Source organism: Rutidosis leptorrhynchoides, chromosome 8 (genome assembly GCF_046630445.1).
Source record: "Rutidosis leptorrhynchoides isolate AG116_Rl617_1_P2 chromosome 8, CSIRO_AGI_Rlap_v1, whole genome shotgun sequence".
Taxonomy (NCBI): Eukaryota; Viridiplantae; Streptophyta; class Magnoliopsida; order Asterales; family Asteraceae; genus Rutidosis; species Rutidosis leptorrhynchoides.
The window spans coordinates 332,020,787-332,034,255 of NC_092340.1; the positions used below are offsets into that span (position 1 = coordinate 332,020,787).

Consider the following 13,469-nt stretch of genomic DNA (forward strand, 5'->3'; position numbering starts at 1 on the left):
CAGGCCTCAACATTCGACCACTAAGTGCGCGACATGGTTACCTCAAGGTGTGAACTCATCCTGTTCTAAGTCCTCATTTCACTCCTATCTTTTTCGCTCGTACTTTCGTATAAGGAAATCTTTTATTCTAAATTTCCCCATGGAGGGAGAGACTCATCACGTTACACTGGTATTCGCCATAAGGGTGAATAGTCCTAACGAACATTTTCCAGAACCCGATAAGAAACTTGCTGTAGCGAACGTTTTCAAAAATCGATAAATCTTCCGCGGCGCGGGAGTCCTTGAGAAACAAAAACTTGTCCCAATCAACGTTTTCGAACCCTAACTAACTTGTTCGAACATATCTTAAGAAATTCTACTCCCACACGGTGTACCATTGTCAACTACCTCGGATCGAAATACTCGTTTCACTTCTAGTGTTACAAGAAGCCTTAGGGACACGTTTAAACATGAGTACCGCGTATCATCCACAAACTGACGGAACAAGTAAACACACGATTCAAATCTTGGAGAGAAAGATTACCAACTTGTATTGTCGCTTTTAGTTGATTCCTCTTGCTACGGTAGTTACCATTCGTGTATTAAAGCCGCACTCCCGAAACCCTATATGACCGCAAATGTCATACACCTATTCGTTGGACCAAAGCATGTGGCAAGCAAATCACCGGATCCGAACTCATACAAGAAACAACAGTCAAGATCGTTCAAGTCCGAGAAGGACTCAAGACGACCCGTAGTAGCCAAAAGGGCTATACAGATACTCGATGTAAACCTCTCGAATCCCAAGTCAGTAACCGTGTAATATTGAGAACCCGCACCTTGGGAAGGTGTAATCCGTTTCGGGAATCAGGGAAAGTTAAAACCGCGATATATTAATCATTTTGAAACCTTGGGGCGTATTGGAACCGCTCCTACCGTTTAGAACTTCCGACTCAATTAAGTTTTCGTTTACCCTACGTTCCATGCAACAAACTTAGAGACGTGTCCTACGGAACGGGAACGTGCTATTCTCCTAGATAAACTTACTATTGATGGCAAACTCCCCTTCATGGGAAACTGGTTGAAATTGTGGATCGTAAAACCAAGTCTTAATACAAACTGAAATCTCGACTGTCAAAATTGGTGGGAATGCCCAAGGACGTATCTTCACTTATTCATAGCATTGACAACGCAAGGTCTCGAGGAAGAGACATCGACTATTACTTCCAACTAAATTTCGGGACGAAATTTCTTTTAAGGTGTGGGTAATGTAACATCCCGCATTTTTCCGTTAAATTATTTTAACGCCCGTCTTTTTATTTTAATAATATCCTTCGTATCTAGATTCGTATCCTCCGTTAGCTAACATTCTTAATATTTTCGTTATTGGATTATAACGTATCCCGTACTCTCGTGTAATTCAAAATATTCGTTCGGCTAATTCCCGCACTCGACTACAAACTTGAGGGACTAGTTTTGCTATTTAACCAAAAAGATGACTAGTGGTTGACTAAGTCAACCACCTCCCACCATTTTTCACCATTCATCTCTTTCTCTTTTCTTTTTCCATTTTCTAAATACTTCCTCCAAAACTCTCTCAAACACCAAAACAAGAATTCATCATCTAAATTTGAATTTGGGAGCTAACATCAAAACAAATTACATATTTGGAATCATCTCTTCATCCTCTACAACTTGATACCAATTTCATCTCATTTGGGTAACTTTCTAAAATCACTAGATTTTGTGTTCTTGATGTTTTTGATTTATAAAGTTGTTAATTAGTGTCTATGGCCCAAGTCTAACATGAATATATGATTTATATGTTCGATTTGTTGTTTTGGAGTAACTAGCATAAACTTGAAAATGGGTATGCTTAATCTTTGATTTTGGATGAGTTAATGTTGTTAAATTGTTTAAGTTCATATTTTAATTGTGTTACTAGTATCACTAGCTTCGTTTTGATGCGTAGGTTGATTAAGAAAACTTCAAATACATGATTATTGATTTTTGTGAATTTTGGTTAGGGTTTGATAAGCCTAAAACGAACTTTTGATGTTTTGGATGCCATGAAATGTTAATTGTAAGTGTGTAGTTGTAATGTATGTTTCATTACCTTCAAAACGGCATATCATATGTGTGAATTGGATTCCCGAAACTTAAAATGCATTTTGTGAACTTGAAACTTGAAAATGAACTTTTAATGATCGCTTGACGAGAAATCGGTTATTGAAATTGATGTTTTTGTTTGATGAAATGTGTTTAGTTGTATTCCTCTTTAAATTATCTTTCCAACGATATAAGATACATGTTTTGAATGTTTACGGTTCATAAGTTACTTTTGTTTGAAGTTTTGATCGAGCCTACACTTAAAAACTGCACAGGTATCCTGTCATGCTTTAGCCCACGGCGCGGCTCCTCTAGCCGCGGCGCGGCTTAAAACTAACTCAGATGTCTGAAACCATCAAAATGCTCGACCTTCAAAACTAGTGTTAGCCCGCGGCGCGGGTCTTCCAGCCGCGGCGCGGCTTAAAGCGTGGGCAGATGGTTGTTCACTTTTCAACTTTCATTTGAATTCTAACTATGCTACGCACCTCCGATTGACATGAAATTTGGCCAACATGCTTATATATGATTTCTAAGCTTAGAAAAATTGTCCGAGACCCGACCCGAACACGTTGACTTTTTCGTTGACTTTGACTTTGACCAAGTTTGACTTTTAGTCAAACTTAACCAAATACGTATGCAATCGTTCTAAATTTGCTTTTATACTTGTATTTTGCATGAAACTTGACAACGTGATTCACATGCTATATAATCGAGTCGTAACGAGCCATAGGACTAATTGAACATCTTTGACCGATCGTGATTACCGTTATTGATACAACCCTAATTGTTTAGGTCAAGACTAGCGTTTATCTTTGCGCGCGTTTACTTGTTGAAGTACTTTATTACTCTTGCACTCGAGGTGAGATCATAGTCCCACTTTTACTCTTTTGAACTTACATTTGGGATGAGAAAACATAAACATTACTTTTAAACTAAGTGAACACAAGTAGAGGAAGACAAACATTCTACATACGAGTTTAGAACGAAATCCTCAATTCGATTATCATTAGTTACTCTTGCAGTGTGTAAGTGTAGGCGTGAACTTATGTTGTATGGCCATATGGGTTTGACAAACCCTCATCTTGGACGGTTCGCTACCGTCTGCGGATGAAATATATTTTCGAGAAACAGTGTTGTTCTAGCACTATTAATGGGGTATCAGCGGACGGAATGTTAAGCCTTGATAATTGGGTGCTCGTGAATATTAACTTTTAGAATGTATTACTATTTTATCAATGTTGCAAATCTTGTGGTTCGACTTACTTTTACTCTCTTACTTACTTAAACCTATGATTTCACCAACGTTTTCGTTGACAGATTTCTATGTTTTTCTCAGGTCTTTGAACGCTATGTGAAACATGCTTCCGCTCATTATTTGATACTTGTTTTGGATGTCGAGTATACATGCATTTCATGGAGCGTCTTTTGACTTTATTTAAAACTGTGTCGCCTAGATTTCATTTGTACTTATAACTTTGTAACGAAACTTTTGGTTGAACAATTATTGTAAACTTGGGAACAATCTTTATTTAAGAAATGAAGGCGACATGTTTTGGTCAAACGTCATTTTAAAGACTTACGACCACGCAATGGGACCTAAGTAGTCGGCGCCGTCAATGACGATTTGGGCGGGTCGCTACATTGACCAGCTTACTTACATGCTACTGTTTTGACCATGTATTATTTGAAAAATAGTTGATTACTTTTGTTTTGGGACATTTTTAGTACGTATTTAGTAATGGTCATATTGACTTATGTTCATGATGTTAGTGTTCTTACTTTTATTGATGAAGAATCTATAGATAAAAAAAACCTATATTTACCAAATTCCCTGTAAATGTCAATTCTATTTTATTTTGTATTTATTACTATTCCTTTTATGTTTTATTTTTAATTTTTACTTGATCTTTGTTGTCTTGTGGTTTGCTATTTCATAGTGATAGTGATCTTAGTTATATGATAATTGGGTTTAGCAAGTAATGATTAAATCCTTATTTGTAGTTTGCTATTTCATATTAACTTTGTCATTAACATTTTTCCTTTTATAGTTTTTAGGCTTACAAGTTGAATATGTCAATTTTGATGCCTGAATCTTTAAAAATTAATCTTAAAGCTCGAATACTTTGAGCATGTATATTGATGGGTGATTTTGTTTTGGAATGTACATAATAGAGTTCTTTAAATGGTTTTCACTTTGCCTTAAACATATAGTTTAGCCACAAATGCATTTATCAAAAATTGTCTCACTACCTTAAACATAAAGATTGGACATATTTCTTTGACACATTTCTGTTTTGGACCCATTTTCTGTTAAGACCCATTTGCATGATATAGCTACAAACTGTTTTTATTGTTTCCATAAAATTGTCTTTTTATATTTTATTTATATTTATATTTAGGGGTGTGTGTGTGTGTAATGGGAGTTAAATCGGCTCAAGGAATGAATATGACAGTATGATTTTGATAGCTATAATTGTATGTAATGTGCTGCTGCAAATTGTAAATAGTTTGGGAAGTGAAAGAGAAAGTAAAATGGGCAACTAAGTTAAAGTAGATAGATGCTTAGAATAGTAGAGTTTAAAATTGGTACAGCAGAGATACAAAAGTTAGTTAATGAGGACAACGAGATACAAAAGTTGGCTAACGAGGACAAAGTTTAGCATTGAAGATTTGTGTGAAATTCAATGGAGGAAATATATGTTGTGGGCTTGTGGCATTTGAATGTGGATCACTATAAGTTCTACTCTTTCTTGAAATTACAATGATTGAATATGTTAACATAAACTATGATTTAGTTATAGATGTTCTTATGTAGATAAAATTGCCACCATACTAATATGTTAAAGCTTATGATTATGTTTTTGACTTCATTTTTTTTATATGGTGTTCTTTAACAAACCCGTGAATTCACGGGTTTTTAACTAAGTATTATGATAAACAACAAGGAATCGTTTGAGTGCTTTAGGGAAAGCCAAGTGACGGAAACAAGTAGCTAAAATAGACCCTCAAAACCTCTTACATGTTGCCACGTGTAATCCAAACTCTTAACTTTATTTTCTCTCATACCAAATTACGTCCAGATTCAATGAACCTCAAATACCGCCCCTTCTGACCATTGTATCGTCCGTATTCTTCTCCTTTGATATTATATCCATCAGATCCACACAAATAACATCCATCTCATCTCACTTCACAGCATCAATCAATCTTATAATAATTGGTTACATAATTTGAAGCTTTTGTGTAACCAAAAAATGGCGTTATCAATTGCTTCTTCTTCTTCTTCTTCTTCTTCTTCTATTTCTGTTGCATTTTCATCCTTAGCTTCATCATCATCTCGTACAGAACCAGAAGGTATTATACGTATATACTCTCATATTCATAGTGCATACTTCCCTTTTTGAACGAATAGTATGATTTATGATTATGATATTTGATGAAATGAAATGGAAAAAGTAAATGTGATAATGTTAAATTAATTGCAGTGGTTGCTCAGTTGAAGGTTACTAAATATCAATCGTCCGATCGGTTTAATAATTTTGTATCACGGAAACGAGCTGCTGCTGTGAAACCGTTGAATGCTGAACCTAGAAGGAATGATTCATTTGTTCCTTCTGCTGCCACCACTTTTGCTCCTGGTAATTTTCTAACTTTGACTTTTATGGTCAAAGCTTGTGGTTTATACATTGATATTTGATATTAATTTTAGACTTTAGTGTTAATGTTAATATTAAATATTGATATTGATACTAATTTTTATAAATTTCTGTAGTATTTGTTATGGAGTTTGCTCTCGTGGGGCTTGAATTTAATGCAAATTTTGTAAATTTAATTAAATTTGGAAGTTGGAGATAAACTAAGGCCCGGTTTGGCTCCCGACAGAATTGGAATTGCATTTAGACATGCGTAGTGTCTAAATTTAATTCCAATTCCAATTCCGGCATGGATTTCGTGAGCCAAACAGAAAATGCCCAACTGAGTAGTGAAGTGGTATATTTGTAAAGGTTTGTAAAATGCCCCTTTTTATTGTATGTTTTACAGATGTGGTAGAGAAATCAGTTGAAGTTGAGGACTTTGAAAAATTGGCTAAGAATCTTGAAAATGCTTCCCCACTTGAAATTATGGATAAAGCTCTTGAGAAATATGGCAATGACATTGCTATTGCATTCAGGTAATTTATTAATTAATTAATCACATATATATACTAGCATTAACATATGCTGTACAAGTAGTTAGATTCTATGTACAACCATTTAGATTCTATGTACAACCATCTAATCTAATCCATATTAAAATTTGATAATAATTCAGTGGTGCTGAAGATGTTGCTTTGATTGAGTATGCTCACCTTACTGGCCGCCCATTTCGCGTGTTTAGTTTAGATACTGGAAGACTAAACCCTGAAACATACAAGTTCTTTGATACGGTTGAGAAACACTATAACATTCGGATTGAGTACATGTTTCCAGACTCTGTAGAAGTTCAAGCTTTAGTTAGAACGAAAGGCTTGTTTTCGTTTTATGAAGACGGGCATCAAGAATGTTGTAGGGTTAGAAAGGTGAGACCTTTGAGGCGGGCATTGAAAGGGTTACGAGCCTGGATTACGGGTCAAAGAAAAGACCAATCTCCCGGGACTCGATCGGAAGTTCCTGTGGTTCAAGTGGATCCTGTTTTTGAAGGGTTAGAAGGTGGTTCAGGTAGCTTAGTTAAGTGGAACCCTGTGGCTAATGTTGCTGGTAATGATATATGGAACTTCTTACGGACCATGGATGTCCCGGTTAATTCGTTGCATGCTCAAGGGTACGTTTCTATTGGGTGTGAGCCGTGTACTAGGGCGGTGTTGCCAGGTCAGCATGAGAGGGAAGGAAGGTGGTGGTGGGAGGATGCAAAAGCTAAGGAATGTGGGTTGCACAAAGGAAACATAAAGGAGGAAACTTTGAACGGGAACGGGAATGAAACGGTGAACGTAAACAATATTGTTTCGGATATCTTTAATAGTAATGATATCGTGAGCTTAACCCGGCCCGGTATGGAAAATTTGGTCAAAATGGAAGATAGGAAAGATCCTTGGATAGTTGTTCTTTATGCACCTTGGTGCCAATTTTGCCAGGTAATGTACCTTAAACTATGAAATTTGATTATCTTGATGGCAATTTCAATTAGTTTCATTATAAATGTGTCGATCTGGGTTGGTTTGTAATTGATTGTTATTATGTAATTTCAGGCAATGGAAGGGTCATATGTTGAATTGGGTGAGAAGTTAGCCGGGAGTGGCGTGAAAGTAGGAAAGTTTAGGGCAGATGGTGATGAAAAGGTGTTTGCGCAGCAACAATTGCAGATGGGGAGTTTTCCGACCATCCTTTTCTTCCCAAAACACTCGTCTAGGCCAGTTAAGTACCCGTCTGAGAAGAGAGATGTGGATTCCTTGATGGCTTTTGTTAATGCATTGAGATGACAAGTGGTCTGAGCTTGATGGGTCTAGGTTTAAGCAATGGCTCGAGGCTGTATAAGGTCTATTGTATATTTATGTGGACATGGTTCACTTTTTTGTGGTTGTGGGCCAAGTCCCGCTTTGTGACGTGTACCTGGTGGATGTTCTGGGTTGTAAGGTGGTTAATTGTTTTGGCCATCTGAGATTTTGAGTGTTATTTCCTAGAGTAAAAATATTGGAATAAAATCTATAATTTTGATTTGGTACGTTGATCGAACAGTATATACAGTTCAGTATTTCTTTCACTTGATGTTACCTAAATCTGGTGAACTGGTTTGGAATCTAGACCTCTTTAATTTCATTTAGTTTCTCACTATGTTTAGTTAATCGGCTTGAAAAATCCAACCCTAACATAGAGACATTTAACTCATGTAATGTGGATAACGCGCACATCAATCTGTTAAGATAATCAAGTCGAAAAAATCAATTGGGTTAGCTGTTTATCAGGGTGGTCATGTAAACAGGTCCTGTCGCGTCTGTAGGCTGTAATACGAATGAATTGATAATTATTGTTGGTAATTTGTGTTTCTTGAGTTGTAGACGTATTTTGTGAGCATTATTAGATGGTTTATTTATGAAGTTGATTGTGCTCCAGTTTGATTATCTGTATTATGGTACCTAAGCAATGTATAAATCTCAATAAGCAATATGATTAAAATTTGTTTGAAACCATATCATATCTTTATAGTGTATTGACTGTCAGGATATTTATATCTTTGTTTATTAATTAGAGGAGTTAACTCACTGAATTTTATTGACCATTCTCATCCTAACATGTTTCTTGAGCTACTTCAACAATGTCTTAAATGTATCTTGCGTAGATATGTAATACCCCGTTTGACTCACGGAATCCAATGGGATTCCGTGAGCCAAACGGGGCCAAGTATATAATCAAAATGATACATCGCTAAATCTTTGTGATTCATATGTACCGATGTACGCTTTTGTGTCAAAGTACATAATTTAATTTATAGTTTTTAACCTAAATAACATCCCTGTTTTTCCTAAAGGATCCATAAAAGAAAACGAAGACATTCTTTTGCATAATCATCATGCTAAACTCGTGGCCACTGGGGACTAACGACCTACAAAAGCCAACAAATGCGCAAGGTAATTTCCAAAACAGTTTTATTTACTAGTAATGCTAATATTGGTTATATGTTCGTCTATACTTGTAATAGTACTATTAAGAGTAAAGGTTGCTAGACGATCGAATTGGATAATGGGACATAAGAAGTTTGGATTGAAACGGGTCACATAATACAACTGATATATGACCCATTTCAACTTAGCATATGAATTTGTCCAAAGTTAGCCTGTTCAACTTGTAAAGGTGGCTAGAAGACCGAGTTGGATAATGGGACATAAGAAGTTTGGGTTGAAACGGGTTATATAATACAAGTTGAACAGGCTTATTGAGTAAAAATTGCTACCTCTACTTAAAAGGACTAAACACTTACCTCGAGTGTGCTAAATACTAATCTCATTCGGCTAGCAACAACTGATGGCTCTTCAGAATGCCCTGCAACTGCCATTTGCTCCATTTGAAGAGTTTTTACAGGAAGCCTAGGCGAGGAAACGAGACTATAGTCATATTTTGCAGCTCGAATTTTTTTTTTTTTTTTTTATTTAATAACAAAATTAAATGAAAATCCACCATTATTACACTAATAAAAAAGATGAAGAAAAGGAATCATTCTGACCATGCCATTCCTCTTAAATAGTAAGCATTTGCTATGATAGCACAAAACCCTTTCCATTGAAGCTTGATCTCATCTGAAACTGGAGATGTTGGGGACCACCGAACTACGGTAGGTTGAGGAGTACACAATATGGTTATGAAGATTATACTCAACCACAATATACACTCATTCACCTGTATCAAAAATTTATTTACACACATTGGGCAACTTTTGATAGTAACGAACTTTTTGACCCGTTACCTTTCTATCTATCTTTAACGTGTTTGGCCCGTTATGAATGTAACATAGCCAAAACTGAACCATTCATATTAAAATTTTAAATTTTAAAAATTTAAAACCATTTTGAGCGTAAAATTAGTATATGAATAAAGGCATGATCCTAAACTTCACCCCACCAAAGGGCCATTAGCCCAGCGGTATCCAGGTGGCTTTTCCAACCAGGAGGCCGAGGGTTCAAGTCCTGCGTAGGAAAATTTGTATATATATTTCATCTTTAATTCGTATAGTGGTGTGTGTAAGTTTTCCTTTCATAAAAGGAAATGAACAAAAAAACTTTACCTCCTCATAACAGATCTTAGATTTTATACTGGTACCTCCACCATAAGTTTGCACTTCTTCGATTTCAACGCCGGATTCTTTCATATATGTAAGCTCTTTTCGTAAGCCTTCTTCCGTACACCCCAAGGCATATGCGTTTACCCCAGCGCTAATGAATTCCTAAGCAATATATTTCAAAGAAAGTTATATTGAAAAGAACAAATAAAATTTGTTAACCATGAAAAGAAGAACAATTGACTTTACTTTTAGATTGTCACCTCCTCCTCTGTCAATAAAGTTTCGGTATCTCCTAAATAAGCTTGTTGCTATGTTGCGAGATGATCGGTACTCATCATCATCATCATCTGATATAACTGAGTCTTGCTGCTGGCACTATCACAATTATAACAATCGGTATACTTTTCAGAACAAAGAATTAATAGGAAACAGCATTTGAGGTGTAAGATGAGCAAGGCTAGTAAGGGTCAAAATGGGTTCAGGTTGAATCCAGTCAATTTTACTTACGAGTCGGGCTGGGTTGGGTTGATATATGAACTCCTTTTGTCAATCTCTCAATTTTTAAGTAATCATCAAGTTGTTAATCATGATTATATTAACAATATAAATACACAAATATTATAAACATTGGATGAAAACTGGTTTAGATAATTTAAGTACTTAACAATTCATTAGAAGAATACTTTAGGACTCTTTTTTTTTTTTTTAACAGCAATATCGGCACCACCACCACCCAGAGGGGAATTAATCACCTTCGTGATCATTTGTCCCATGACCTAATTGGATTAGAGAATACTTTTTAATTAGATGTACGTGGCCTAATTGGATTATCCCGTGACCGTTTCCAACCGTTTTTGTTGGCCACCAAAATATGTTTCTTTGAACATATGTGAGGATATTAGGCCCCAATCACTAGTCTAGGTTACTCAAAATGTGCACAGAAGTCCAAGTGTGTACAAAAATACACACATTTAGACAAAATTTGAAAATTCTTTGCTCACATTTATTTGAAACTCAAAGTTAGTTGCTCACATAGTCAGATTGGGACATTTTGAAGAGTACTTTGTGATTTTATTACTTAAATCCTATATGGCAAGTAACTAACTAGGACAAAAGATCTTACTAGCAATCTTTTGGACGTTGTTTGGTGTGATGGTTGAGGACTTTTGTCACGAATAACGCACTTCCAGTAGAAAATTGAACACTGAATTCCATTACTACAACATCCTTTTGCCACGATGCAAGAATTTGAGGAAACAGTTGTAACCATGCACGGAGTTACGGGCTCGAGCCTAGTGCCAGAATCAAAAATTGTACAGAGTTTGTTGATAGCATTAAGATTTTGAATCATCACCATGGTTTGAAAACTGATAAGATGCTCCTCACAAATTGTCAGTTTTCTTACAGATGATCAACTGCAACACATAAAAAATCAAAACTTTCACTCCCTTTAATTTAATTCAAATAGTAGATGGCATAAAAATGTACCCAACTACACCAAATTTCCCATTAAAAGCTTTTGAAGCATCACAATAGATAAAAAAAAAAAAAAAAAGCTTTAATTATTAACTCAAGAAACTAAATTTATTACCAGAAACTTGATCATGTTTTGTACAATTCTGTATCATCTACCCTAACCCGAACACACATGCTCTGAATCAATAAGATGACATGTAAAAAAGTTTAACCAAGACTGTATTTATATAATTCTTTAAAACTTATTTTTTTGTTTACACAAGACCTTAAATATGTTTTAAGATGTCAGATTCTTGATCATATAACTAAACTATCCAGTTATATTAAACATTAGCACTTACTCACAAAATATTGTCAATTACAATGATGCAGTTTTATTATCAAAAAAATAAGAAAATTATCAAAGTTAAACAAGAAGAAAGTTTTACTCCACACTCACCTAATTTATCAGTGCTGGAAATGAACTAAAGAAGCTCAACTTAATAAACTAATGTTTATTAATGATCAATTGGTAATATATATATGTGAAATAGATGGAGCCACATATATAAATGGATATGTATAAAATTAAAATATGAATAAATAATTAAAATATGAATAAATAAAGGAAAGAATCTAGATGTTGGTGGGGCCATGAATATATTTTGAATGGTTCAAAGTAATCATCAATTGGACCTTTTACTTTGCTTACAAATTTTATTTCTTTCACAATTTCCATGGCGTCATTTTCATGCATACGTGGCTTCTCAATCCATTACAAGCTTCTGATAATTATGGTTCTTCTCACATTGCTTCGTCTCAAATAGGAGTAACAGAAAGACGCTAGATGCCTCCTAGAAAGACTTGTTAACTAGAGAAAGACACTTTCAATTACAAGCATTAAGAGAGTTCTACAAATTAAAGGCTTTATCATTCTGCTTTGAATCAGAACAAGGTTATTGCCATTTACAACAAGGTTTAATCCATACCTGGTAAACGGGTCGAGATGGGTCAGGTTGGGTCAAAGATCAAATAGGTTTGGGTCGAAATGGGTTAGAATTAAAATGGGTCGAACGGGTTGGGTCGAGTTGGGTCAAAGACCCGGGCCGGTTGGGTCGGGGCTAGTAAAATTGTTCTTAATTGTATTTTTTGATTTATCTCTTCCGAACACGCGCCTTTTTAGGACCTCGTTTTGATGTATTTTTTGGAACGAAAACACGCGTCGAAAACGCACCTCGAAAAAGGCGCGTCGAAAACACACGTAAAGAACGGGCGTCGAAAAACGCGCGCCAAAATCTCAGGCCGAAAACGCGCCTCGAAACCGGGCGTCGAAAACGCGCCTCAAAACCGGGCGTCGAAACCAGGCGTCGAAAACGCGCATCCAAAACGCGATTCAAACCCGGCGAGCCGAAACCTAGTGTCGAAAATGGGGTCCGTAACCGGGGGCCGAAAACGCGCGCCGAAACCGGGCATCGAAAACGGGGTCTAAAAACGGGGGCCGAAACCGGGCGCCGAAAGTGGGGCAAAAAACGGGGGCCGAAAATGGGTAACGAAACCGGGGCCGAAACAGGGGGCCGATATCGGGGGCCGAAACGGGCGCCGAAACCGCCCGACGAAACCGGGCGTCTAAAACGGGGGCCAAAACCGGGCGCCGAAAACGGCGGCCGAAACCGGGCGCCGAAAACCAGGGGGCGAAAACCGGGTGCAGAAAACGGGCTCCGAAACCGGGGGCTGAAACCGAGGGCCGAAAACCGGAGGCCGAAACCGGGCCGGGGGCCAAAACCGGGTGCCGAAAACGGGGGCCGAAACCGGGGCCGAAAACGGGGTCGAAAACCGGCGCGCCGAAACCGGACGTCGAAAACTCACGTCGAATAACGCGCCTCGATCTCACACTCTGAAATCGAATCTTTTGAACTAAACCCATTTGGGTCCTCAAGTAATTTTTTATTATGTTATTTAATCCATTTGAGTCTTGGAGTAATTTTTAATATTATATGCTTGAACCTATTTGAGTCTTCAAGTAAACCCAATCAACCTATTTTTTTTTAAGTTTTGAGTTTTGTTTATCAGGTCTAGTACTTTAATCAGATGCTTTTAATCAATTAGATTATAAACTATTCGGCACTTATCATTCTACTTTATCAAAAACACCCTTAACTACCAAACAGTATTACACA

At 36.6% G+C, this 13,469-nt stretch overlaps 2 protein-coding genes across 2 annotated transcripts; one reads left to right on the top strand and one right to left on the bottom strand.

Annotated features, from left to right (window-relative positions):
- The first annotated feature begins 5,263 nt into the window (after nucleotides 1-5,263).
- Nucleotides 5,264-7,785, top strand: LOC139862526 (5'-adenylylsulfate reductase 1, chloroplastic-like). The gene is made up of 5 exons (XM_071851146.1): nucleotides 5,264-5,442; nucleotides 5,574-5,726; nucleotides 6,130-6,259; nucleotides 6,400-7,198; nucleotides 7,313-7,785. The coding sequence occupies exons 1-5, from the start codon at nucleotides 5,343-5,345 to the stop codon at nucleotides 7,541-7,543; spliced, it is 1,413 nt and encodes a 470-aa protein (XP_071707247.1). The 5' UTR covers nucleotides 5,264-5,342; the 3' UTR covers nucleotides 7,544-7,785.
- Nucleotides 7,786-8,485: 700 nt separating this feature from the next.
- On the bottom strand, nucleotides 8,486-11,829 carry LOC139862527 (uncharacterized). The gene is made up of 7 exons (XM_071851147.1): nucleotides 11,753-11,829; nucleotides 10,961-11,252; nucleotides 10,084-10,212; nucleotides 9,841-9,999; nucleotides 9,283-9,455; nucleotides 9,040-9,145; nucleotides 8,486-8,664 (listed from the first exon to the last, which is right to left on the bottom strand). Exons 2-7 carry the CDS (start codon nucleotides 11,192-11,194, stop codon nucleotides 8,635-8,637), a joined length of 831 nt encoding a protein of 276 aa, XP_071707248.1. The 5' UTR covers nucleotides 11,195-11,252; nucleotides 11,753-11,829; the 3' UTR covers nucleotides 8,486-8,634.
- Nucleotides 11,830-13,469: the final 1,640 nt, after the last annotated feature.

Coding starts and splice junctions, on each gene's coding strand:
- LOC139862526 (XM_071851146.1), top strand. CDS start 5,343: ATGGCGTTATCAATTGCTTCTTCTTCTTCTTCTTCTTCTTCTTCTATT. Junction 5,443..5,573: donor ATCTCGTACAGAACCAGAAG/GTATTATACGTA, acceptor AATTAATTGCAG/TGGTTGCTCAGTTGAAGGTT. Junction 5,727..6,129: donor TGCCACCACTTTTGCTCCTG/GTAATTTTCTAA, acceptor TATGTTTTACAG/ATGTGGTAGAGAAATCAGTT.
- LOC139862527 (XM_071851147.1), bottom strand. CDS start 11,194: ATGGTGATGATTCAAAATCTTAATGCTATCAACAAACTCTGTACAATT. Junction 10,000..10,083: donor GAGGAGGTGACAATCTAAAA/GTAAAGTCAATT, acceptor TATATTGCTTAG/GAATTCATTAGCGCTGGGGT. Junction 9,146..9,282: donor TATTTAAGAGGAATGGCATG/GTCAGAATGATT, acceptor TTCCTCGCCTAG/GCTTCCTGTAAAAACTCTTC.